The following is a 25,687-nucleotide window of genomic DNA, read 5'->3' as shown; positions in this document are numbered from 1 at the left end:
GCCCCTTCTCTTTTCTGAATGGGAGCGCCCAAGAGGTCGAACTCGACTCTCCACCACTGAGGACCAATAAGTTGAGTGGGCTAAAAAAGTTGTCGCTTTTGTATACGTAAAATGTAGCAAGGGGACTGTGTGTAAAGCTCAACCCGACTACATCTCATGTGCTGTGCTGTGCACATGAGCTGTTCGAGAGGCCCGTTCGGCAAGAAAGTGCAACCTGACCTCACCTTCGCCCACGAAGCACCCGTATTCTAAGAACGGGGCAAGGAACAAATGTATCGTAATGAGACCCCCCCCCCGGGCCCAAATTATTATCGTTCACATGCATCGTCCTGCAAAAGCTATGCCCCAAGTGATGTGGAGGTTGTGGGTTCCCTGCTTGGTCTGCACCTTGGACGTCAAGAAGACATCGTCTCCAACTTTGCATGAACGGCTGTCAACATGTGCGCAAAGCAACAACTGGTGCGATCACGTTCATGGTGCTAACAACTGAACCGTGAACGCCTCATGTGCGCACTACATCAGAGCAATGGGGGGGCGCTGCTAGATGTGTAAAGGCCCTTGGAAAATGGTAAGCCACATTGCCTAGAGCTTGGTAAGGCTAAGAGTAGTACACCAGCATGCAATAGGCCTCTAAACCTGTTCCCGCCTCTATTTTCAAAATTTCGCCCAAATGGAGCCTACTTAACAACTCGCAGATCTCTCTCACTACCACCGCCCTTGCACTCCGTTTATCCGATTCTCGCGCACAGACCAGAGCGCGCTCTCTCCTTGGCACATCCTCTCACGTATTTTCCACACACTCGCACGCTCTCTTCCCCCCTCTCAGCTAGGCCTAGCTATGGAGAAGAGAAAGACAGCAAGCAGGGGGGCGAGGCAGGAGAAAAAGCCGAAGAAGTCGAAGGACCCGGGCCAGCCCAAGCGGCCTCCCTCTGCGTTCTTCTGTTTTATGTAACCTTTCTGTTCTCCTTTCCGTTTTTGCCTTGAAACCTTCGGTTTGTTACGACTCCCATTTTCGTTGGTCACCTGGAATGTCCCTCCATTTGCAGGGAGGAGTTCAGGAAGACCTACAAGGAGAAGCATCCAGAGAACAAGTCTGTCGCAGCAGTGAGTACAAGAACGTTTGTGGAGGATACGTTTTTAATGTGCGCTCATGCCTTATTGTTAATGGTTCTCACTTTGTGCAGGTTGGGAAAGCTGGTGGGAACCAATGGAGTTCCATGTCTGATAAGGTGCGTGTGTTCTTGTGCGTAAGTTGCTTTGGAGAGGGTATATATGTTGTAATGTATACATTTGTGTCTGGGTTTTGGAGTGTATTATATCCAGTGATTGTAGATCTCAGTAATTTGTCTAAAACTTTAGAGGTTGGTTCTTTCAGGAGAAGGAGCCTTATGTTTCCGTTGCAGCAGATAGAAAAGCTGAATATGAGCGCCAGATGGATGCTTACAACAGGAGTAAGGTGGGTGCATCTATCACTTTTTTAAAGAAAGGTATGTGAGGAATATTATTCATTGGTGATGGGCAAGCTTGTTGTCTGTTAAGCAGGAAGATGGTGAGAATTTAGAACAAGGTGATAGCAATGAGGTGGGTGGAAAAGAGCATTGAATCTGTTTATACTGTGAGTGAAATGCTCCTGTAAGCTTAATGATAATCTCCTTACTAATAAGGTGACTCTATGATGATGGGCAGGAAGGGTCTGAGGAGGAATGAATGGTCGAGTTACAATATGGGATTTTGCCTACCTCAATTTTATTGCTGGTGCCCTCTTTTTCCTGCTGCTGCAGTCTAGAGAAATGGCCTTCCATCTTATTGCTGCCGTAGTATTTCATCCTCTTTCTGCCATAGCCTTTTTCCCATGTATACAAAAAGCTTTTTATTTTGTAAAGGATGGAATGTCTCTCCTGTCCTTGTTAGTAGTTTGGCAGATTTTGCTTCAGACTGCTTCTTGGTCCTTGGCTGTCATTGGCATTTTAACCTTGTGACCAATATCAAAGAAAATGTAATGAAAAATTCTATTTTGAATTATACAGCTCTCTCTCTCTCTCTCTCTCTCTCTCTCTCTCTCTTTGTGGCGTGAGGTTTATGATCTCTGAGACTGGTTTATTCGTTGTAATGGGTGGGACAAATGTACCTGATGCAAGATTTATGGTTGCAAAATGTCATTTGTGTAGTTACATTTGATATGGATTCCTAACATTGCTAGGTAACAAGATGCCTAAAGTCGTTACCTTGTTGGTACAAATCTTTTTGATGTCGTCTAATAACAATCCCTATGAATGTAGAGACATCCATCCTTACTGTTGTGCTCCTAGAAATAGGTATTTCTCATAGATAATCCATTACAAAGGGTTTTTCGAAGTGATCTCATGCTTCGAAGTTATCTCATGCCTTTATTGATGCTTTTCATTTAATAAGAATCTTGTGTTTAAATTGGAGAATTGTGTGGTTGGTGTCATGAAGCAATTCCTCCATGAGAGCTCAAGATACATATTGATTGAAGTTACCATCTTCAAAATAGATAAGACATACTTAAAGATCGTTTTTTGTAAAATCTGTCTTGAATCATCTCGATGTGGCCCATTCTGCAACAAAAGTATCCATAAGTTTGTATTTAGAACCACTTTAGTTCTAAATGGATACATAGTGATGTTCTACCTAGGTATTTTTTTGATGATATTAGCAATTACTTCAAAACTTTACATGAGCATACAATCATTTTATTGTGCCTTTTTGAAAGTTGTAACATTACAAGCTCGACATTAATGATTAGAAGAGTGAATTGGCTATACAAGAGTTGTTTAAATGGACCCAAAAAAGACAAAAGTGAGGTGCTTTCCACCAGAGGTGACTTAGGATCCTAAGAGAAGCTTCATTGGAATGTGCTCCTATATAAAGTTAATTGCTTAGGATCACTTCGTGATTTAGCAAGTAAAAGATTAAATCATGTGCGTGGAAGAGAGGCTTTTATGATCCATGCTAGTACTAGATCCTCTCTCGAACCCTTTTGTTAAGATGCTTGTGGGATTGCTAGGGAGTTGTCCTTTTATGAGGGGCACTCTATAGGTTGTAAGAAGGAACTTGCGTTGATGCATGATCTGAGTTTATGGAAGCACTAGCTTCTTCATATGCTAATTTATTAGTATTCACCAAAGAAAGTGATCATAATTTCTTTTCCAACTTCATTTTCACATTGCAATATTTACAAATTAATTATTACTCAAGTATGTGCATTAATTACACATTGCCTTTCAAAGAGTTGAAGATGGCATAAGCTACAACATAAGAATTGCTCATAAGCTCCACCATGCTTTAGCTTTTGAGAAAAATGATTTTTCCCCCCCTTTAAAAGACTAGCTCTTAGCATACTAAAGGCAATAGCTAACAAGGTGAGCAAATTGGCCATCAAAATTATTATATCCCTTCTCAGTGGATATTATGGATCATTTCAAATTTAAGCAACTTCCATCTCATTTGTAAATAATGCATGTAAGGTTATTAAAGCCATTCAAGGGCTCTTCTTAAGTGGAGCCAATTTAAGAAGTCCCTTCTAAATTTCATGAAGTACATGAGATACTACAACCAAAAATCATTACACCAAAAGCCATTCAAGGGCTCTTGAGCGGATCCAATTTAAGAAGACTTCTAAATTTCATGAAGTACATGAGATACTCCAACCAAAAATCATTACACCTTACTCCGTATTGGTAGGAATTTTGCAAGAATAAAGTAATTATGTGGTTCTTTATGGCTTAGTTGCTCTTAAGACAATGGGACCCGATGTGCGATGGACTAGGGTCAGCGATACGAAGAGCTTTAATACCAATGTAATGTGTATTGGAAGTGATTGATTATGATGCTCAAGATGAGTGCTCAATGCATACTCAAGCTTCCCTTTTTTTTTTTGCTTGTTTGAGAGTGCATGTATCCTAAGACCCACTTGTGCATGTCGATCTCTCTAATTTTTGTCTTTGAAGAATGGTTGGTTACTTAGAAAAGAAAGGCTTGTCCAACCTCCCCTTGTTTCTCTCTTCCACTCCTCGAGATTGAACCACATTGTGATAACCCAATCGACATGAGGTGGAAAAAAGTAACCTTGGTGTAAGTGCAAGGCTACCAAGGGGTGCATTTGCAATGAGTTAAGCTTGGGTAAAAGAAAAGCCTTTTTCAAAAGTTAATTATTTGGTGACACAAAATAGATGATGGAACCTCAACTCAAAGATAGAGGTTTGGCAATGAACAAGACATTGATGTATATACACATTCAATGAAACCAAACTAGAAGGAAAGGGTGGTAGATGTAGATAGAAGAGCATTATAGGCAGCCTTATCGACCCATACACTTACTACTAGGCCTTGCAAGACCAAAAAGTGAGATTGGTCCAACATCTCTTTCACTTATGAGTTACTCAAAGGAGGTTCCAACATGAGCATGTTCTTCCATTTGCTTTCAATGATAGCTCCATTGTTTCAAACTATGCCAAAAAATAAACCACCACCTCACATCAAATTAGTACAGTCAAGTAACATGGAAGACTTCAAAAGGTATGGTCGAGGTAGAGTGACAAGCATATCAAGCATAAACCTGTGTGATTAGTCATAAATGGAGGAAGCAAATTCATGACCAATATTGAGGTTGGGGGCAGAGCATTGAGAAAAGTGCAGAGGAAGAGAGCTGAAACAATTGGTCATGTACCCTTCGATGCTGAGGGTTGTCCAGGGCAAGTCTAGTCCCTAATTGGGTCATGAACAACCCTTCCTTAAGTAGTAAGGGCATTGTACTGGGTATAAGGTGCTGATTAGCACATCAAAATTACAAAAATATCAGAGGATAAATTTTGCTTACTTCCTTGATTGAATCAGAGATAAAATAATAGCTCTCAAGAAGGAGATCCCCAAGTTCTTTGGATCTGGAGATTTACACACAACAGATCACAAATGGCATGAGTCAAAGCCTGGCTTGAAAAATGACATGGGAACCCACCAACTGCCTTGTTCTCTGCTGCATATGCTTGTTTGTGTACCGCTCTTGGCCTTTGCACTAAGCTGCACCAGAAACTCGTCCTCAGACTTTCCTTTTCGACGATTTATCAGCCTCTCCACATCATAGTAGCAGAAAGTTTTTGGTTCTCGGGTTGAGGCAGCATTCAACTGAGTTTGAATGCAGCCATTAACATCAAGTGGGCACTTCTTTGCTTGTGTATTATCAAGGCATTCTGTCTCAACTACGATTCTCCCTCTCATCTTCACATTTGACGCAGCAGTTTGCCGTCGCGCTTCGTGTTTCGCTTTTCTCGACAAGTCCTCATGGATCTTTTCAGGAGGATGATTCTGCATTTCATTTATCTTGTCTGTGCATAATCCCATCTCCAACAAATCAAGCGGCTCGGCCTTCACAATGCAAGGCCCCAGTTCAGGCTGAATTGTTTCCTCTTCTTTCACCTGTTTCTGCAACAACATGCTCTTCAAGTGTTGGCAAATCTCTACTTCAATACCACAAAGCTCACCATTTTCTGTAGGTTTCTGTTCTGGAAAAAGTTGATGGTCATGATGAACAGTTGGCAAGCTATTTGTCCTTGCTATTATGTTACTCTTCATCCCATCCCCAGAAATGGCACCTCGCATTTTCCCTGCCCCTATCAGGTGGCATTTCTTGGCCAGACGAGTTTTGTCCTGCATTTGCATTTTATCAAGCTCTACAACCCTGTAGATGTGCACTGTCAAATGAAGACTGGTTTTGTCTGTGAGCTCAAAAACGCACACATCCCCTTCCTCTAGATAATTATCAACAGCAAACTTTTTCCATCCTCCACTTAAACCAGGATTAGAGCGTGATCCCAGCAATTTCGTGATCCACTGCTTTCTTGAAGAGTTTGTCAGAATAACTTGCTGTGTCTCACAAGGCAAATGTTCTGCTGCAAAGCCTCTAGAAATACCCTGCCATAAACGTTATTTTGTACACACTTTCAGTTCAGTCTCATAGGTCATTTTGGCCATTTGAAGACGTTAATATAACATTTCATTTCGTTTCATCTTTCTCTCTCTCTCTCTCTCTCTCTCTCTAAAAGATGAAAGTCACAGTCAAAGGTTGCAGACATCAGCACTAACCTGAATGATTATCATTTCAGCTCTCTCTCTCTCTCTCTCTCTCCCCCCCCCCCCCCCCCCCCCCCCCCCCCCCCGCACCATGGGATGCTGCTGCCGTGCCTGGCCTGCTGACCTGCTGGCGCGTGAAGCAACACCAAGGTCCTCTTTGTGAGCGCACAAGGGCTGCTGTTTGCATTCGCGCAGAGGTTCAGGGGCGGATCCTCATGCAGCAGGAGAGAATCGCGTAGAGGCAACTCGTCACGTAGGGCTGAGGTCTCTGGTAGATGAGCGCAGAGACAGCACTTCGCGCAAGGCTTATGGATTCGCAGGGGTCATGAAGGGGCACACACCACGCACGAAGCTCACGTCCCACGCGTAGCAAGTCTAGCTGTTCTACGCGTAGCAAGTCCAGCAGCCGGCACCCCCCTTCTTCTACGTGTAGGAAGCATAGTAACAGGGAATGGCCGTTTTTAGGTCTCCGTTCCCCGTTCCCATTCCAAGTTTCCGTTCCGAGTCCCTGTTCCGTGTTTCAAACGTGAGTACCCGTAACAGGGAATGGCATTTTGTTCCGCGTTCCCGTTCCTGGTAACTATGGTAGGAAGTCAATATCTCTTACATTCAAGTTTATTTCATTTTAAGCCTTAAGATAAATTTTAAGTTTAAAGAGATTTTTAAGCCTTAAGACCATTCTCTTTGCGTTCAAGTTTAAAGAGATTTTAAGCCTTAAGGTAAACTGGTTAAGTTTGCCATATTCTCAGTCCCTCACCCTAGTACCATAGTACCCTACCCCACATTTCTGGCTCGGGTTCGATGGATCCTATGGAAAAGCACATGGGGAAAAAGATGCAATAATCGAGGAGCTGAAAGGAGAACTTGCGGCTTGCAAATCTGCAACTAAGGAGAAGGGAGACGACCAACCTTCGGTGTTGAAGGAGCTCGAGGACATGAAGGATCAGATGAAAGCTTTACGGGAAGGAGATGAACAGAAATCGAAAACGGCATCTTCATGGGCGGAATGTCTTTGTAAGACACAAGAAAAGGTTGATGAAGCAGAGAAATGGATTGAGGATGCGAAGAAAGGGAAGGCCCAGATGTCTGAGACCACACCTATCTCCACCATTATTAATATGACCATTGAGGAAGAGCAGAAAAGGAAGAATCGGGCTCTGCATGTGCGGGTCACAAGAGTCAAAGACAAAGAGAATGTAGATGAAGAAGTGAGGGAACTGCTACAACGCATGGACATCACAGAGCCTACTCACACAAGTGCATGGAGAGTGGGCAAGAAAGGAATCGATGAGAAGGGAAACGTAAAGGATAGGGCACTTATTCTCCGCTTCCCGAATATAGAAATAAGGAAAGAATTTCTAAAGAAGAGGCCAACTCCGGTATTTTCCTGGGAGATGACCTTACATTGGCACAAGTGGCACACATGCAAGAGTTGATGCCAGAGATCAGGGCAGCAAGAGAAAAGGGAAAAATCGCCTTTTATAGAGGAGGGAAAGTAGTGGTTCTGGAAAAGCGCTCATCATGACGGTGCGAGACCTATGGGGCGACGCTCCGGATAGCGGCGTGGAATTGTAATGGATCATATAGGCTAGATGTAGGTGCCTTTGAAGACAGCTTTAGGGACAGAGACATAGTTTTCTACTCAGAGACACACCAGATACCGGGATAGCTTATGCCACATGTGAAGGGGTATTTATGGGAAACAGCTGGTCGACCAGACAAGAGATCTCTACGAGGTAGCCGGGGTTCGGGAGGAGTAGCAGTCTTATTTAAAGAGGAGCTGAAACTACTACTACAGATTATCAGAAAAGATGAACAAGCAAGGTATATGTGGGTGAGAATGAGAGCCGAGACAGGTAGATTTCTATATATCGCTATATGCTACTTCCCTTCAAGTACATCAGTCTACTCCTCACCTAAAGGACATTCCCCTTTCTCCATATTGATACTTCTGAGGAAATGCTCAAAGAAGTGGATTTATCACAGGAGGGGCTTACTAGAAACTCACAGGATAAAGAACACACTGAATATGGGAGACATCTCATGGAGATGGCAACTACACATGGTTTGGCCATACTTAATGGTCTAGAGAATTTCCCTCTATCTGGGGGATTCACATGCTTCCCGCACAGGCATGGGGCCAGTACAGTGGATTATGTCATGACTTCACCAAGCTTTATTTCTAGTATCGAGGACTTTAAGGTGGGACCCAGACCGGTTGGGATTGCAGTGGATCATGCTCTCTTGACCTTATCAATCTCCTTCCAATACAATGCCTGTCCAGTACAAAGGAAGAAGACACACACAAGATATACTTTCACGCCAGAGACTGATTCAGTCTATGTGGAAAAGATCTATAATAGGATGTGGGCAGCGGAGCTAGTATATACTGTAGAGGAGATTACTTCTCAGCTAACAGAGATACTACATGGAGCAGCACAAGAGGCATACCCACATACTCAGCCTGATCAGAAGAGAGGATCTGGGAACATGCCTCAAAACAGTTGGTACGACGAGGAATGCAGAGAGACGAGAACCCAGGTCCAGAAAGAGTTTACACTTGGGATCATCACATATAAACAGTCTCGGATTGCTCTTCGGCGTATAGTACGTCGCAAGAAAAGGGCATTTTTAGCCAAACTGGAGAAGGATTTATATCAGCTCTTCTTGAGTCAGGACTCACATGAGGCCTTGCGTTTATTTCACGAGCACTCATCGCCTCCGACAATTACCTCTCTTGAGATTTGGGGTCAATATGTAACATCATTATATACGGTATCTGGACAGCCTCCATTACCAGATCCGCTAGAGCCATGCCCTACTACTAGTACTTTCTTTACTACGGAAATGGTGGAAAAAGCCATTGATAAGATGAAGACAAGAAGAGCATATGATCATGAGGGTTTAGTAGCAGAACATCTGATCCATGCAAGGGATCTACTTTCAGAAGTCCTTGCTCGTCTGTTTAATCGGGTCATGTGTGAAGGATTACTTGAATCTTGGAAATTATCTACTATCGTACCTATTTTCAAGTCAGGGGATCCTATGATACCCGGGAACTACCGTACCATTATGGTGGGTCACACATTGACTTGACTGTACGCATCCATTCTGGAACAAAAATTGAGTAGATGGGCAGAGAATGAGGGCATAAGGGCAAGAGGACAAGCTGGATTCAGGAGGGGTTATTCCACTTTAGATCATATTCTTACGCTCAGAGCCATTATTGAAGAAGGAAGAGCAAGTGGGAGAAGGATGTATTGTTGCTTTGTGGATTTTCGGAAAGCTTTTGACACAGTACCAAGGGCCAGATTGATGCGCAGAATGCAAGAGTTAGGGGTCCCCAAAGAGATTATCTAGGGGATCATGGCCTTATACGGGTCAGTAAAATTGGTTATGTACATACTCCAGAAGGGGATTCCGACATTGTTCATTCCACCGTTGGAGTAAAGCAGGGATGCCCATTGTCCCCTACTTTATTTGGTATGTATATAGATGAGGTATCAGATTACATTGATAGAGAGGGTGACAGAGGTGCTCAACTTGCAGGGTCATGGATCCCTTTGTTGTTATATGCAGATGATATTGTATTGATAGAAGAATCACCAGATGGAATGCAGAGGCAGTTAGATGCATTACATAAATTCGCGGAGGACAACGGACTGTCGGTAAATTTGGGTAAAACCAAAGTTATGGTGTTTAACACCACACCGCAGTGGGTTAGGAGATCGGCACCTACATTTGCATATGGCCAGGATACAGTAGAGTACACAGATGCATACACATACCTTGGTGTGGTATTTACAGGACCGAAGTTTACTCTTAAGAAAGCAGCGGATGCTAGATTGTCCAGAGCCTCTGCGGCCTTGGGAGGGTTGGAGAGGATGTGTTCACAAGTGCAGTTTCAGGAACCACAAACAAAACTCTGGCTCTTTGATACCGTGGTGGCTTCTGCTATGCTTTATGGGGTCCAGATTTGGGGACCATCTGTGGATCAGGATAATTGGAAGTCAATGGAGAGACCTTTGGTATCTATGATTTCCCGAATGATTAGAGCCAAGGCCTCCGTACCACACGCGATTACCCGAGCGGAACTAGCTGCCCCTCCGATAGAAATTGAAGCTCTTACCAGATCAGTGTCCTCTATACATGGTTTATGGGATACAAATAATTGCCGATATACTAGATTGGCCCTCGAATCCTCTCGACAATTAGCAATGAAAGGAGATACATCATGCTGGTATGTGCAACTGTCCTCGTGGTTTCAGAGACACGGGTTCAGTATGGAAAGATTACCCCCCTTCCAATACTCTCTTGAGGCTCCATCACTGGCAATCACACGAACGGAGATTAATAAAATCATCCGCCAGGATCTTATACAGTTAGACACTAAGAGGACATGGGTAGACCCTACACAAGAATTGCGCATGAAAATGGCCGACTACAAAGAAAACTTCATACAACTATCTGAAGATGGTTTTGTGATTCGCCCGAGCTACATGGATACCCACCTGTCTCATGGTTTGAGATGTGCTATTGGTCAGATTCGTACATCCTCACACCAGCTGGAAATTGAATTTGGCAGATTTAGGGGAATCCCACCTGAGAGCAGAATTTGCAAGTTATGCGGAATGGAGCCGGAGACAGAATTACACTACATATGCCATTGCATCGTATACTATGAGATACGTGGGCGTTTCCATTGCCTATTCAAAGAAGGCTTTGGACCTCTAGATAGAGTCATGCAATACCAAGATCAAAGGTGCTTAGGCCTGTACCTACTGGGACTACATCGACACAGGGATAATCTAATGAGAAGACAAAGAGCACTACAGCCTCAAAGGCAGATCACAGATTTTTTCGGATCGATAGAAGCAGGAATGGAAGGAGAAGCAAGAGGCTAGCAGCGAGCACAAAGGAGTACCCACATTCATACCAAAGGCACCCTCATTGACAGGGCAATTGATCTTAGGAAATCAAGACGACCACGACCGAGATGCAGAAGCACACTTCACCGGAGGAGACTACAACAAAGGATTAGAAGCATTCTAGCCAGACACCCAGGATTCTCCTAAGAAGTCTATCTAATACTTTGTATTTAGTTTTTCGCATTTATTTTCACACTTTCACACTTTTCAGACATTGTAACAGATTCACCACTTTTGTATCAGTTTGGTCTCATAGGTCACCCTGGCCTTTTTGAAGACGTTAATATAATATTTCTCTCCCTCTCTCTCTCTCTCTACAGACGACCGCGACTGAGGAGAGGAGCTACACAGCATCGACGGAGACTACAACAGAAGATTCGAGCCATACTCTCTCGACATCCAGAGTGCAGATGAGGATGGATCCTCACCATTTCTTCCATCTTTGTTTCACACACTGTTACATCCAGTTTACCGGGTACCTATTGTATCAGCTGCTACACCCACGTAGTTTTAGATTGTAGTAGTAGTAGTAGTATTTTGTTCCACTTCTAGTTCTTTTCTAGTTCTTTTGTACCCAGACATGGTATTAGATTCACTATTTTGTAACTGATTGGTCTCATAGGTCATTTTGGCCTTTTGAAGACGTTAATATAACATTTCATTTCATTTCATTTCTCTCTCTCTCTCTCTCTCTCTCCCTCTCTCTCTCTCTCTCTCAAGATTACCTTAGGAAATTGAGCTCTATAGTTATTAGCTTTAACAGTTATGAAACAACTGTTGAACCTTACATAGTTGCTCTCTCTCTCTGCGCGCCACTGCTGTTGCTCCTTGATGAGCACAGTTTCCATCATGCTTCCATCACATCCCTCACCCCCGAAGAAGGAGAGATTAAAGAGGAGGCTAAGGAAGCCCTCAAGGAGGAGATCACCAAAGCCCTCACCGCAAGCATTGAGGACAAATTAGAGGCCACCAAAGAAGGATGGGTCGAAGTGGTCAAAAAGAACATCAAGAAGGTTGCAAGAGAGGAAGCCCAAAAAGATGAGGTACTCATCGTACACACAACCATCGAGGAGGAGAAGATGCGACAAGCTCGCCGTCTCAATGTGCGAGTGACCGGCATCAAAGAAGAAGAAGGGTCTACACCCGAGAGCGATGGGAAAGCTTTATGCAAGAAAGTGGGATACAAGGAAGAAGAGATCCCTTTCTCCAAAGTTTGGAGAGCCGGCAAAGATCCAAAGAAGAGAGCTCTCATCCTCCAATTCGCCTCCGAGGAGTCTCGAACTTCTTTCCTCCGAAAGAGGGTCATCTTGAGAGGGCTAGAAGGCCCCCCGATTTATCTTGATGATGACCTCAGAAAGATGCAACAAGATCACCGTCGCGCGTGCATGCCTAGAGTCCACCAAGCCCGCAAAGAAGGGAAGAAGGCAGTATATCGAGATGGTAGGGTTATCATTGATGGCAAGACCATCGCATAGGGACTCGCGGCCTGTGGGACACACGAGGAGATTCATGTCACGGTTTGGAATTGCAATGGAGACCTATGGACACACCCAGAGAGACTTGAGGAGGTGATGAGAGGTCGAGACATCATTCTACTTACAGAGACACACGAGAGCCCAGAGAGAGGGCTACCACGGATACATGGATTCCAGTGGGAGTCTCTACATCGGGGGTGTATGCGCCAGCACACCACTCGTGGCTCAGGAGGAGTGGCCATACTCTTTAGACAGGGACTTCACAGTAGACTACAGATTGTTGCCCGGGACCCACAGGCCCGCTACATGTGGATTCGCCTCGAGCTCTCACGAGACAGGATCGTCTACATTGCCCTTTGCTACTTTGCTCCCACAGGCTCCAGATTCGCCCCTATTGAGCAGGAGTCACCGTACGCATGCCTCACGGAGGAGATTATGGAGTACTCCACACTGGGTGAAGTCTTCCTTATGGGAGACTTCAATGCTCGTACGCGCAGTGAGCAGTGTGAGGCATATGACCACGAGGACCCAGAGGCACTACACACTCTAGATGAGGAGGCTACTATGAGAGATACAGCAGATAGAGCTCCAGTCACAGCCTACGGACGACATCTACTTCGACTTGGCTCCCAACACCGTCTCGTTATTTATAACGGGATGGTCCAGTGGCCCACCTCAGGGGGCCTGACTTGTATGCCACATGGAGTTGCAGAGGGAGGGGGGAGTACAGTCGACTATATTCTGGGACCCAGGGAGGCTACACACCTTATCACATCCTTCACCATTCCACCCATACCCATCGGAGCCGACCACACATACCTCTCTTTCTCCATCAGCGGAGATACCATCCCACACAGCTCCACAGCACACACTCCACACACCACCATCCATTTCACACATGAGCTAGCCTCTCTTTACTCGGCCGAGGTCGAGCATGGCCTATGCCTCCTCCACCCATCCACATCACTCTCAGTTCTCACATCACATATCTCTTCCGTTCTCCACACTTCAGCTATTAGCTCCTTTCCACACACCACTCACACAGGACGCACTCCCCCCCCCGGGACTATGCCTCAGAACCGCTGGTATGATGATGAGTGCAGAGAGCTATACCGACACCTCCGCGCACAGCGAGCCTTAGGAGAGATCACAGAGAGAGAGGCCAGACGGCATATGAAGACACTGACACGCCAAAAGCGGCGAGCATTCGAAGAGGCACAGGAGCTTGAGCTATACTGCCTATTCATGAGCATGGATAGCGCGACAGCATGGCGCACCCTGCGCGAGCCACGTCCGACTACAGCTATTGAGGATCCACAGATATGGCATGATTATGCATAGCGACTTTACGAGGTGCCAGGACAGCCTCCTATCCCACAGCCACACGAGCCACGCCCCACGTGCTCCTCCTCCTTTACACCACAGATGGTAGAGAGGGCCATACGCCGCATGCAGCACAGACGATCAGCTGACCATACTGGATTACAGAGTGAGCACATCATTTATGCGGCCTCCACTATAGCCCCGTTGATTGCACATGTCTTCAACCGGGCTATAGGGGAGGGCTTCCCAGAGGAGTGGACACAGCACACCATAGTGCCTATCCACAAATCTGGCGACACCCTGGATCCAGGGAACTACAGGACTATCATGATTGGCCACACGATGGCCAAGCTATATGGAGCAGTACTTGAGGCACAGCTCAGCTGCTACGCAGAGATCGAGGGTTTACGAGCTCCAGGCCAGGCAGGTTTCAGACGAGCTTTCTCCACCACTGATCACATCTTCGTTCTGCGCTGCCTCATTGATGGGGCAAAGGCGCGGAAGAAGAGGCTTTACTGCTGCTTTGTGGATTTCCGCAAGGCCTTTGACACAGTCCCACGCGAGAGACTCTTCCAGCGCCTTCACAGCATTGGGATACCAACAGAGATGATTTGGGCCATATATGCTCTCTACGAGAAGGTGACGGGTCGAGTTCGTTGCCCAGGCGGTTTTTCAGAGACCATTGCTAGCACCATTGGTGTTAAGCAAGGATGCCCACTCTCCCCGACACTCTTTGGGGCTCTACATCGACGAGATCTCCGACTACATACTGCGAGCAGGGGGAGAGGGGAGCGACTTGGCAGGTACTCCGGTCCACATCATGTTATATGCTGATGATATTGTGTTGATTTCAGAGTCACCCGAGGGCTTGCAACGCCATCTTGAGGCCTTGGACGAATTCAGCACACACAGGGGGTTCACTGTGAACCTTAGCAAAACCAAGGTTATGATCTTTCACACATCCAGTGCAGTGAGAAGCGCTGCCACCTTCACAGCAGCAGGAGGAAAGGTTGATGTAGTCACCTCCTATGTCTACCTTGGCATCACATTCACCAGCCTACCAGGACCCTTCACTATGAGGCAGGCTGCTGCTGACAGGCTCACCCGAGGATATGCAGCTCTGGCCATGCTAGAGCGGAGATGCCACCAGGCACACTTTCAGGAACCCCGCACGAAGGGGTGGCTTTTCGACACCTTAGTCACCCCGGCCTTGATGTACTCGGCGGCAGTATGGGCACCAGGATTGACAGCTGACTAGTGGACACAGCTTGAGAGGCCACAGGTATATATGATCTCACGCTTGCTCCGCAGCAAGAAGACAGTGCCACATGACATTATTAGAGCCGAGCTCGCCACACCACCCATGGTGGTAGAGGCACTATTCCAGACAGTCTGCTTCATCCAGAGGATGAGAGAGCTACCTCCTGACAGACTTACTCGTAGAGCATTTGAGGCAGCTATACAGCTATCAGAGAGTGGGCATGAGAGAGCATGGTACTCACAGGTCAGAGCATGGTTTGAGGGACACGGTCTTGACATGGAGAGCCTACCACCATTCCAGTACGACCCCCACTCACCATATGTTCACCTCTCTCGCAGTGAGAGGAACTTGGTACTGAGACAGGATCTGTGGCAGCTATACACTAGGAGAGTCTGGGAGTCACCTGGCTTGGGGACGAGGATGTCAAATTACAGAGACCAGTTTCTCACCATATTGTCCGGGGGGTTCATACAGAGACCACGCTACATGGACACATATATGCCACATAGCTCACGGGTGGCGATTGGTCAGCTGAGAGTGGCTTCACACAGGTTAGAGATTGAGATCGGGAGACATACTGGTGTTCCCAGGGGGGAGCGCGTCTGCAGAGCCTGCACAGAGGAGGTGGAGAGTGAGGAGCACTTTGTATGTAGATGCAGAGCATACACTGAGATCAGAGGCAGGTATGAGGCCCTATTCAGAGGACAGCCCACTCTCCGAGAGATCATGGACTCTCGAGATCAGAGACAGCTCGGACGGTTCTTACTAGAGATACAGAGCCATCGGGACACACTACTACAGCCACACACAGCTACACAGACAGAGGGGAGACAGTCGCAGCTCACAGACTTCTTTCAGAGGATTACCGCCCCTCCCCCACCAGACACTCAGAGGGGAGTGACACTCCCACAGGCGGAGGTGAGCCGAGCTAGACGACGACCACGAGTCAGGCTACAGGGGCGCGAGCTCCCACCACCGACAGATCGAGGAGATCCGAGCCCGGGAGCGCCGTGCCACTGAGGAGCGAGTGGCCCGGATGAGGGCCGACCCGACAGCTTTCATCCGGGCAGCCTTGGCACCAGACCCGCCCATGTACCACATCTTACATCCCCCCATTAGTACAGGATGGAGTTAGATAGCTTGATGCATTCTCATGATTGTACTACCTTGAGCATATAGACATGCATATACCCCTAGAGATAGAGCTCCATCCCTCCTCAGATACCCCACTACCTACACTCAGTTCAGTTTTGTATCAGTTTTTGTTTCATTTGTCTTTCCGATAGACGGATGACATACACACCATGTACATTTGATTTGTCTCATAGGCCGATTTCGGCCTGACATAGACGTTAAAAATCTTTCTTTCTTTCTTTCTTTCTCTCTATTTAGAGAGGGGTTTGGGCCACTCTCTTGAGTCATGTACTACACTGAATAGAGATGTTTGGGGCTCTTTCTACTAGAGACACGACTTAGAGAGACACTCTTGAGGAGCAGAAGATCCACCCATAAAGGACCAGTCCAAAAACAGGTTTCTTCATCACCATCACTTTGGAGACTTCTGAGCGACACCACAAGATTCTCCTCGACAAGGTGTTCTCCTTGATCAAGCAGTCCAGCGGTCGCAAAGATCTATGCACAAAAGAATTTAAGAAATTATCACTCAAGACCGTGGGAGACCTCCCTGGCTATTCATTATGGAGGAGATTGATACTGTTTCAAAAATAAGCCACTAAGATCATCATCAATTACAAAAAGAGGCAGGCAAAGATATATCTGGTAATGGCAAGAATGGCCACTCCCACTCCTTTTGCATTTTCCGACCCACCAATAGCTAGTGGAATGCTTGCAACGTTCCATGCTGAAACCAGCTGGTCACCATCCGAGGCAGTAGATTACTGCAACAAGGCATCCAAGAGACGATGGTACTGCCGGAGGAGAGATGGCATTCAACATAACTATCACGCAAGAAACCACCAGCGATGAATTCACAAAGGAGTTTTCTGCTATAGCATGAGGAGGCACCATAGAAGATGAGAAACAAGCTTTGAGAATCTGAAAGGATCTGATTTCAAACTCCCTCAAGAAGTAGTTTCCATGCGATAATCAAGGCCACATTCTTGTAGTAAAGCATCGAATCATTGCATTAGCAACTGCCTCCGGCAGTGCCGACAAAATAAATTTCCTATTTACAAGAATGTATTCATAGTTTAGCAATGGTTCAAATCTTTTGAACCACCTAGTTGAGAAGATCATGGAATGGTCACATTCTATAAAATCCACTTCAAAAGGTGCTTTTTTTCTTTTCATGTCCTTAAAAGATTTTGTGATCATGTTTATTTGTTGTCACAATTTGTGAAGAGTAGCCACCCTACTTTGAAACATTCCTTAGCTTCATCTTCTTTTTCCATGAATGATTGTTACAATGTTGATGCTTGTCAACACTGGTCAGAAAAAACCATTTTATTGACCTAATGAGACAACCGGGATCCATGTCCAAATCTAAGCTTTTTATGGGGATTTATAAGAGCAATGCTCTATAGTAAATCTTGGTTCCCATACATTTTATTATATGAAGAACTTTGTTGTTGTGCAATACAAGCACCCTCTAATGTGTTAGGAGAGCATTACTAGAAGACTGCCCGAATGGACCAGCTATGAACCGAGTTAAATCTATGAATCCTGTTATGTGTGCAAGCTATATTGCCGGTAGACTCAAAAAAGCTCTAAGGACTCACTAACTATTGGCCTGTTTTCGGCGGAGGATCTGTATTTACTACATGCAAATCCTGTAGCACTTTGTGACATTTATCCCTGTCATCAAAATGCTCTTTTCTACTCCGTATAATTTGATAAGCTTCATGACCTTTTCCAGCTACGACATGGCGCCATCAAACATCACTTACTTTAGAAAAGCCCAGGGGCAGCAGAGACATGTAGAAGAATTATGTGCATCATTACTCATCTTACGACTGCATCACCATCTTTTCACATGGCAATAGCCCTTCTTATTGCTAGCTGACGATTCTCACATACAATCAGCCTATGTGTATTGTTCAAAGATAGAGACCATCCTTGAACTTCTGTTTCAAACATTCCTCCTTCGATAGCCCAAGACCAGCCAGCATATCATCCAAGATGGAAACTGTTGAGTTCACATATATAAATAAGGCGGGTTGGTGTTGAGCTCCTGTTACTCACCCATAGTTCAAGAGCTTTTGGGATGCTGTTTACTTGTAATATGCATGTCCTGAGAAGTGTCCCTATGCAAGCACTTTCCTCGGGTTCACTCTCTGTCTCTCGTTTTATGCAAGTTTATCCTCAACGGGGTAAGAGAGTCTAGGAAGAAGAAGAAATATTTAAACTCAATAGAAATAGTTCAGAGAGAAATGAAATGTTATATTAACGTCTTCAAAAGGCCAAAGTGACCTATGAGACCAGAAAGTTACAATGTGGTGGATCTGATACAAAGTCAGAGTAACAAAAGTAACAAAGTGACAAAATAAAAATACTATGCTATGGAATCCTAAATTGCTAGGTGTGAACTAAGCAGCTAGCTGGGATAGTTAAATCACACGAGATCCAGCATCGGTTGCTGGCGGATCTCATCAATCTCCTCCATGGTCAATAGTCTGACCGAGCGTCGTGCATGTCGGGCCAAAGTGATTCGGATCCTCTGATGCAGCCTCCGTTGATGTTGTGTCGTCCTCCGCAGTCATGGGTGTCTGGATCTCCCCATCTCGGTCGCTCAATCGATCAGTGTGCCTCTGGTGTAAGGCGACGAGCTCTACTGTGGTGGTAGCTCCTCCGAGTGTCCAGTGTTTGCTCTAAAGAAGTTTGTGATCTGTCTCTGAGACTGCCTAGCCTGTCCTCTCGTCAGGCTCTCTCTGTGTCTGTGCAGCTCGAGCAAAAACAAACCCAAGCATCTCTGATCCTCGTATCGCATGACTTTGGAGAGTGGTCCAAATCCCTCTCTGAACAAGCAGTGGAAGCGGCCTCGTATCTCGTAGTAGACGGGGCAGTGGCATGTGTAGTGCAACTCTGTCTCAGGCTCCATGTCACACAGGGGGCATGTCCTAGCCTCTGTTGGTACTCCGCTGTATCTCCTAGTCTCGATCCGCTGCTGGTGTGAAGATGTGCGTATCTAGCCAATAGCACATCGTATCCCATGAGACAAGTGGGTGTCCATGTATCTTGGCCTCGTCACAAAACCGTCCTCTGTAAGCTATAGAAGATGCTCTCTGTAGAAAGCCATCTTCGTGTCCAGCTCTTGTACTGGTTGTATCTATGTTCTCCTGGTGTTTAGCTGACTCAAGTCCTGGCGGATGAGCTTGGTGATCTCGGACTGTGTAAGAGTCAGAGAGGGTGCATCCAGTGAGTATTGGAAGGGGGGCAATCTGTCTATGCCGAACCCATGCGCCTAAAACCATGATGTCATCTCCCCATACCAGCATGTGTATCTCCCTGCATGGCTAACTGTCGAGAGGACTCAAGTGCAAGGCGGGCATATCTGTCTCTGGGAAGTTCCCTGTAGCCTGCTACAGTGTCACTTCACAGGACAGGCAGTTGGACAGTTAGCTACAGTTGGTTTGGTTCACACTGGACGGACCCTTTGGCTGGGAGTGACACGTGGCAGGGTACCTACGATGGTCTAGTGGACGTCGTGGCTAGGTCACCACCACCACTCATTTTGGAGATAGACTTAGCTGGCTGGACATTTATGGGCCGTTGGTGGCTCTAGTCCTCCTCGTCCCTGGTCCAGCTGGTCTAGACACTCGTCTGGTCTAGTATGGTCTAGTAGAGTCTAGACCAGTCTTCGGCCAGTTCAAGGTTTCTTGCCCAAAGCTTGGTTGGCTTGGAGGTCACTGTATGACACATACAAGGAGGTCAGTTGAGCGTCAAAGCCCACTACTGAGCCCTCTGAAGTACTATCACAGAAGACGACCTTTGACACCTTGTAGAAATCCTTCAACCTCATCACCTATACCTCCACATATCACATCACCCATTCCTTCATCAGGTTCCCCATCTTCGCGATCACCTTCTCCGGAAAAGCTCTCTCCTATTCTTCTACAACAAGCTACTGTGCAACAGACTCAGCAAGAAATCATGGAGCCACTAGCTAGTGTTTTGGCCAAGGTGAACATCAAGTTCCCTACATTCAAAGGGCTGTCTTCAGAAGATGCTGACAACCATACAAGAAGATTTGTATCTCTCTGTAGGGGACGTGGGCTGAACAGAGAAGATGCTTACTTGGTACTATTTCCATCCACCCTGGATGGCCTAGCAGATAAATGGTACAGCCAATTTGCAGAGAACCATTTTGCAACTTGGGTAGCCTTAAGACAGCAGTTCTGTGCAGCTTTCAGGCCAGGTGACTACCAAGAGAAGGTGTTGGATGAGTTGGCCAACATGGTGCTCAAACCTGAGGAGACTTTTGCGGAGCTTATGACGAAAACTAAGTCGCTGGTGGCCAAGCTTCCCCAACAACCCGGTGAATTCATGATTAAAAAGTGGGTGGAGAAGGTGCTTCCCAAAACTTCTCAGCAAAAACTCCGAGAGAGTCTCCGACCCGACGCCACTCTCGACGAGTTCATCGCAGCTGCTACTAGAATAGAGGGAGCAAGGAAGCTCTTCAACAACTCTCTTCAAATAGATACTTCCTCTGTGTTCTCGGAAGGTAGTCCTACTGATCCTTTAACTTCTTTACGTAGGGAACTGGAAGCCCTAAAGCTACAACGAGCTCTTCAAGAGGAGAGGTCCTTCTCTCTTAGACAAGAGAAGCCTACACATAATGAGGCATTGGAACAGATTAAGCGCGAGTTAGAAGAGCTCAAGTGTATGCAAGAGACTAAGGTTATGGTTTGGTGTAGCTCATGCCGCTATCAAGGGCACCCACCACAGGAATGCCCCCTTCGGTTTTACTGCCACTTCTGTGAAAAAGCTGGACATGAGGATAAAGATTGTTACTATCTCAAGGGATTGCGTCAAATACAACAAAATCATGGTCCTTCTCTCCAACAAGGGTTAGCACCTGCATCCAACATGGTCTCACCCTACGGCCATCAAAACCAGTTGCCTCCTCTGCTGACAACACCCCCTATGCAGCAAGGTATGCACAACAACTTTGCACCCCACAGTTTTTACCATGCCAGTACTCCCTCAGTTCCCCAAAGTTTCTACACCTCAGCCTCAAATTCCATGCAGCAACCACCTCGTCCCCCGTTTCGTCCTTCCAATCGGCCCATACTCTGCTACAGATGCGGAGAATATGGGCATTATCAGAGCAAGTGTCCTTTACCCGAGGGGTCCCCTCCTTGTCGTCATTGCCCTGATTCGAAGGATCACTACAGTAAAGATTGTCCCAAGCAAAGGGCATCCACGTCTTCAGGCTCGACTCAGAGCCAGCCCGAATTCACCTTTCCGAAGATAAATTTGATTACTGTGAACACCGTGCCTCAACCTTCACCTGCTACTCATGTGGTTAAGCCTCTGCAAGTGGAGGAGCCTGCTAGTGTCCATACTCGGGCACAAAGAGCAGCTCTTGGTCTTGGTCTCAGTCTACCCACAGGTCCACCTCGCCAGTCTCCACTTCCTCACTCTGGTCTACCTGACCCAAAGGACAAGTCCTTCCCAATTGCTCAGAGCAAACCAACTTCCTTGTTATCTGACATTGATGGAGCCTTCTTAGAAGCAGTGGCTGATTTGGAACAGATTAAGGTCACAAAAGGAGCCCAGTTCGAAGGCGCCAAGCCCACAGCAGAAGCCATCTTGAAAAATACTTTTCAGCAGGTGTCACTATACGACATGCTAAGGCTTGATGCTACACTTAGAAGTGACACCTTGTTAGTCATTCAGTCTCTGTACCCAGGGGCTGGGCCTAGTGGCGGGCACCTCCCTGTACAGCCCTCAGAGTCCTATTTGATTTCCTATCCATCTGCTCCCCTCACCGATTATAAAAGTCCTCGCCTCACTGTATCTATTCTTGGGCACCAGCTATCCGGCGTCATCGTTGATGGAGGATGTGGAATCAATTTGATGCCCGAATTCACTATGATGGCCTTAGGTCTAAAGCCTACCCGACCTGCTCCTTTCACTGTTACATTGGCTGATCAGAGAACAGTCTACCCAGTGGGCATAGTCGACAAGGTGCCTCTGAAGGTACAAGATTTCACTTTTAACTTGGATTTTGTGGTAGTTAATCTTCCCCTGGTAGAGGGAGGTTATCCCTTGTTGATTGGTAGGCCATGGCTGCGACATACGAAAGCACTTCACGACTGGGGAACCGACGCCATGTGGATACACACTCCTGGCTCTCCTATGCAACAAATTCGTCTCGAAGGAGGTATGGATCCGGTTGTTCAGCATAGCTCTTTGTCAGTAGAGTCCAACCCTGACTTGGACCAGCCGGTCCCTCCCGATGGGTCCGATGAAGACTTACTGCAGTGGTTAGAAGCCACTTCTTCGATGCAATGCTATGTAGTCTCTCTTCAACCTTTGCCAACAGATTCACCCTATCCCCCTGATCCTACATCTGAAGCTACACCTGAGACCAAGAATCCCAGTCAGCCAAGTGAGCCAGAACCACGTGGACCAAGTGGACCAGTCTCAAGTGAGTCAGAACCAAGTGGACCGGTCTCTGGTGCCCATCCTTCAGAGGGTCCCTTGATGGAAACCGTCGGCCTGGGTGAGCCTATAACCCACCATAGAAGGGGAAAAAAGTCTCCCTTGCAAGAGTTGGCCAACACCCCAGCTCCCTCCTTAGCCTCTACTCCATCTGACTCTCCACCCATGCCGGAGCACTTTGAGGTATCTGAGGATTTACCATTTGCAGAGCTTCCATCAGGTTGGTTGCAGGAAGAGTATGCTGATTTCAACATTGATCAAACGCCAGCTCATAATGTCCAAAGGCTAACAGAGGCGGCACAATCTTCTCCACCTGGCGCAGCCTCGACCACTGCACCGCCTGACCAGTCAGAGAGGTCAACCTAGGAGGCCCTGACAGCCATCAGCCCATCTTATTAGCCACTTGGTTATGGGATCACCCCGCTCTACTCGACCTGGTAATCTCCTTCGTGCGCTCTTTCAAAGATGTGTTTGCCTGGTCTTACCACGATTTAGAAGGAATCCCAGCAGAGCTAGGAGTCCACACAATTCCTCTGGTTGAGGGGGCTAAGCCGGTCAGAGGACGTGCTTACAAACTGAATCCCAAGTATGCAGAAGCAGTCAAAATCGAGTTGGAAAAGATGCAAGAAGCAGGTATTATTGTACCAGAAGAGCACTCAGAATGGTTGTCTCCTATGGTTATTGCCCCAAAGAAGCAGTCCAACAAAATTCGAGTTTGTGTCGACTATCGGGCTCTGAATAAGGTCACAATCCCGGATGGATTTCCGACACCTTTTACTGAGAGAGTCCTCGAAGATGTCGCTGGCCATGTACTGTATAGTTTTATGGACGGGTTCAGCGGCTACAATCAGTTAGGAATACATCCTGACGACCAAATCAAAACAGCTTTTGTGACTCCCTGGGGTATTTTCATCTACACTAGGATGTCTTTTGGGCTTAAAAATGCACCGCCTTCTTTCAATCGCATAGTATATCTCATCTTTTGTCCTCTGCTTACTGATCACCTTCGCATATTCATGGATGACTTTTCCACCTTCTCGGGTGCTCAGTGTTCGACCCCAGTAGAAAATCTAAAGGAGCATCTTGCTCAGCTCTCTGCAGTCTTCCTCAGGTGCAGAGAGGCACGTTTAAAGCTCAATCCGAACAAATGTCATTTTTTGGTCACAGAGGGCACACTGTTGGGCCATGTGGTGTCTGCTCAAGGTTTGGCACCGGACCCAGAGAAGATAGTGGCCATCTTGAAGTTACCTCCTTCCATAAATCCCAAAGGTGTTCAGAGCTTTGTGGGCCACACCGGCTATCATTGCAGGTTCATACGTATGTATGCACAGGTGGCTCAACCATTGACCCGGCTCACCAGTGCTGCTGTTCCCTTCCGGTGGTCAACACCTGAGGCCGAAGCATTTGCATACCTCAAAAAACGTCTCACTGAAGCGCCTATTCTAGTTGCCCCGGATTGGGCCCTACCTTTTCATGTGCATACAGATGCCAGTCTGCTGGCTGTGGGTGCTGTGCTGACTCAGCCTAGCAAAGAGTTCAACTTGGATTGCCCTGTACATTATGCAAGTCGCCTGCTCACCAAAGCAGAGCGAAACTATAGCACCACAGAGAGGGAAGGATTGGCTATAGTGTATGCTCTACACAAATTTCGTCACTATTTGCTAGGGGTCCACTTCACAGTTATCACTGATTACCATGCCTTGCGCTATCTGCTTAATAAGCCACAGGTTGCAGGTCGAGTATGGCGATGGCTCCTCCTATTCCAGGAGTTTGATTTTGAAGTGGTACTCCGTCCTGGTAAGCATCATGTAATGGCTGACCACCTCTCTCGCATTTACACAGGCGAAGAAGCTACCGGGATTGCGGATGACTTTCCAGATAGCCGTCTTTTTAAAATAGATACAACACCGGAATGGTACGGCGAGGTCCTATATTTTCTATCTACTGGGCTGTACCCAGAGAGGGCATCCCCACTGCAAAAGAGGAGATTGCTGTTGAAGTCCAGGCCTTTCACTCTGATCGGGGGCCAACTCTACAAGGCGGGACCAGATGGTGTTCTGAAGCGTTGTGTCTCACCTCATGAGGTGGAGCATATTCTGGAGGATGCCCACAATGGTCCCACTAGTGGCCATTACCCTGGTCACATCACTGCTCAGAAGATACTACAGAGTGGTCTGTGGTGGCCCTACATTTTTAAGGATGCAATAGCATATTCTAAGGTTTGTGATGTGTGCTAGAGATGTGGGTCGAAGCCGAGTAAGCAATCCAACCGCCCTTTGCAGGTCTCGATGGCGTGGCTACCTTTTGAGAGATGGGGTTTGGACTTTGTGGGACCAATATATCCCCCGGCTCAACCAGGTAATCGCAAATATCTGCTAGTGGCTACAGACTATGCAACAAAGTGGGCAGAGGTACTAGCGACAGTAGATTGCACCAGCAATACAGTGGCCAAATTTTTATATGAAAATATTTTATGCAGATTTGGATGTCCCTTAGAGATCACCAGTGATAGAGGCACTCATTTTGTCAATAACATGATCTCAAATTTGCTGGCCAATTACAAGATTTTTCATCGCAAGTCGTGCTCTTATTATCCTAGAGCCAATGGACAGGCCGAGAGCACCAACAAGGTTCTGATAGCTCTACTGAGGAAAGCATGTCATCTCCATCCAGCATCGTGGGCTCAGGCTGTGCACGGCACTCTTTGGGCATACCGCACATCTTTCAAAGCAACAACGAATCAAACGCCTTTTCAACTCGCTTTCGGTTTGGAAGCCATAGCTCCATTTGAGTTCAACTCCGGTTCCCCTAGGGTGGGCAGTCTGCGTGCAAGTGGGGGCATGGAATCTGCCTCTATCTCCCGTCTCACCTTATTGGATGAAAGCCCCCTTTTAGCTTCTCGTGCTCTGCAAGCGGAACAACTTCGTCGCAAAGCGTGGCATGATCGCTACCTCAGAAAGCCAAAAATAACGCAAGGCACATTG

General features: G+C 46.6%; 2 protein-coding genes across 2 annotated transcripts in view; one reads left to right on the top strand and one right to left on the bottom strand.

The window, feature by feature from the left end:
* Positions 1–687: 687 nt before the first annotated feature.
* Positions 688–2,022, top strand: LOC147444652 (high mobility group B protein 3-like). Its single transcript, XM_086527911.1, has 6 exons — positions 688–948; positions 1,047–1,104; positions 1,185–1,229; positions 1,376–1,456; positions 1,543–1,581; positions 1,687–2,022. The coding sequence occupies exons 1-6, from the start codon at positions 839–841 to the stop codon at positions 1,705–1,707; spliced, it is 354 nt and encodes a 117-aa protein (XP_086384037.1). The 5' UTR covers positions 688–838; the 3' UTR covers positions 1,708–2,022.
* Positions 2,023–4,569: 2,547 nt separating this feature from the next.
* LOC147444651 (B3 domain-containing protein Os01g0723500-like) overlaps positions 4,570–25,687 on the bottom strand; it is a 108,964-nt gene continuing 87,846 nt past the window's right edge. Inside the window, exon 4 of the mRNA XM_086527910.1 lies at positions 4,570–5,931. Within this exon, the coding sequence (XP_086384036.1) occupies positions 4,927–5,931 (1,005 nt within the window). The 3' untranslated portion in view covers positions 4,570–4,926. The remainder of the gene's footprint in view (positions 5,932–25,687) is intronic.

The sequence above is a fragment of the Adiantum capillus-veneris genome, chromosome 13 (genome assembly GCF_014529385.1).
Source record: "Adiantum capillus-veneris isolate H3 chromosome 13, ASM1452938v2, whole genome shotgun sequence".
In the NCBI taxonomy this organism is placed as follows: Eukaryota; Viridiplantae; Streptophyta; class Polypodiopsida; order Polypodiales; family Pteridaceae; genus Adiantum; species Adiantum capillus-veneris.
Note: the sequence above shows the minus strand (reverse complement) of the source record. Positions and strands in the feature narration are given on the sequence as shown.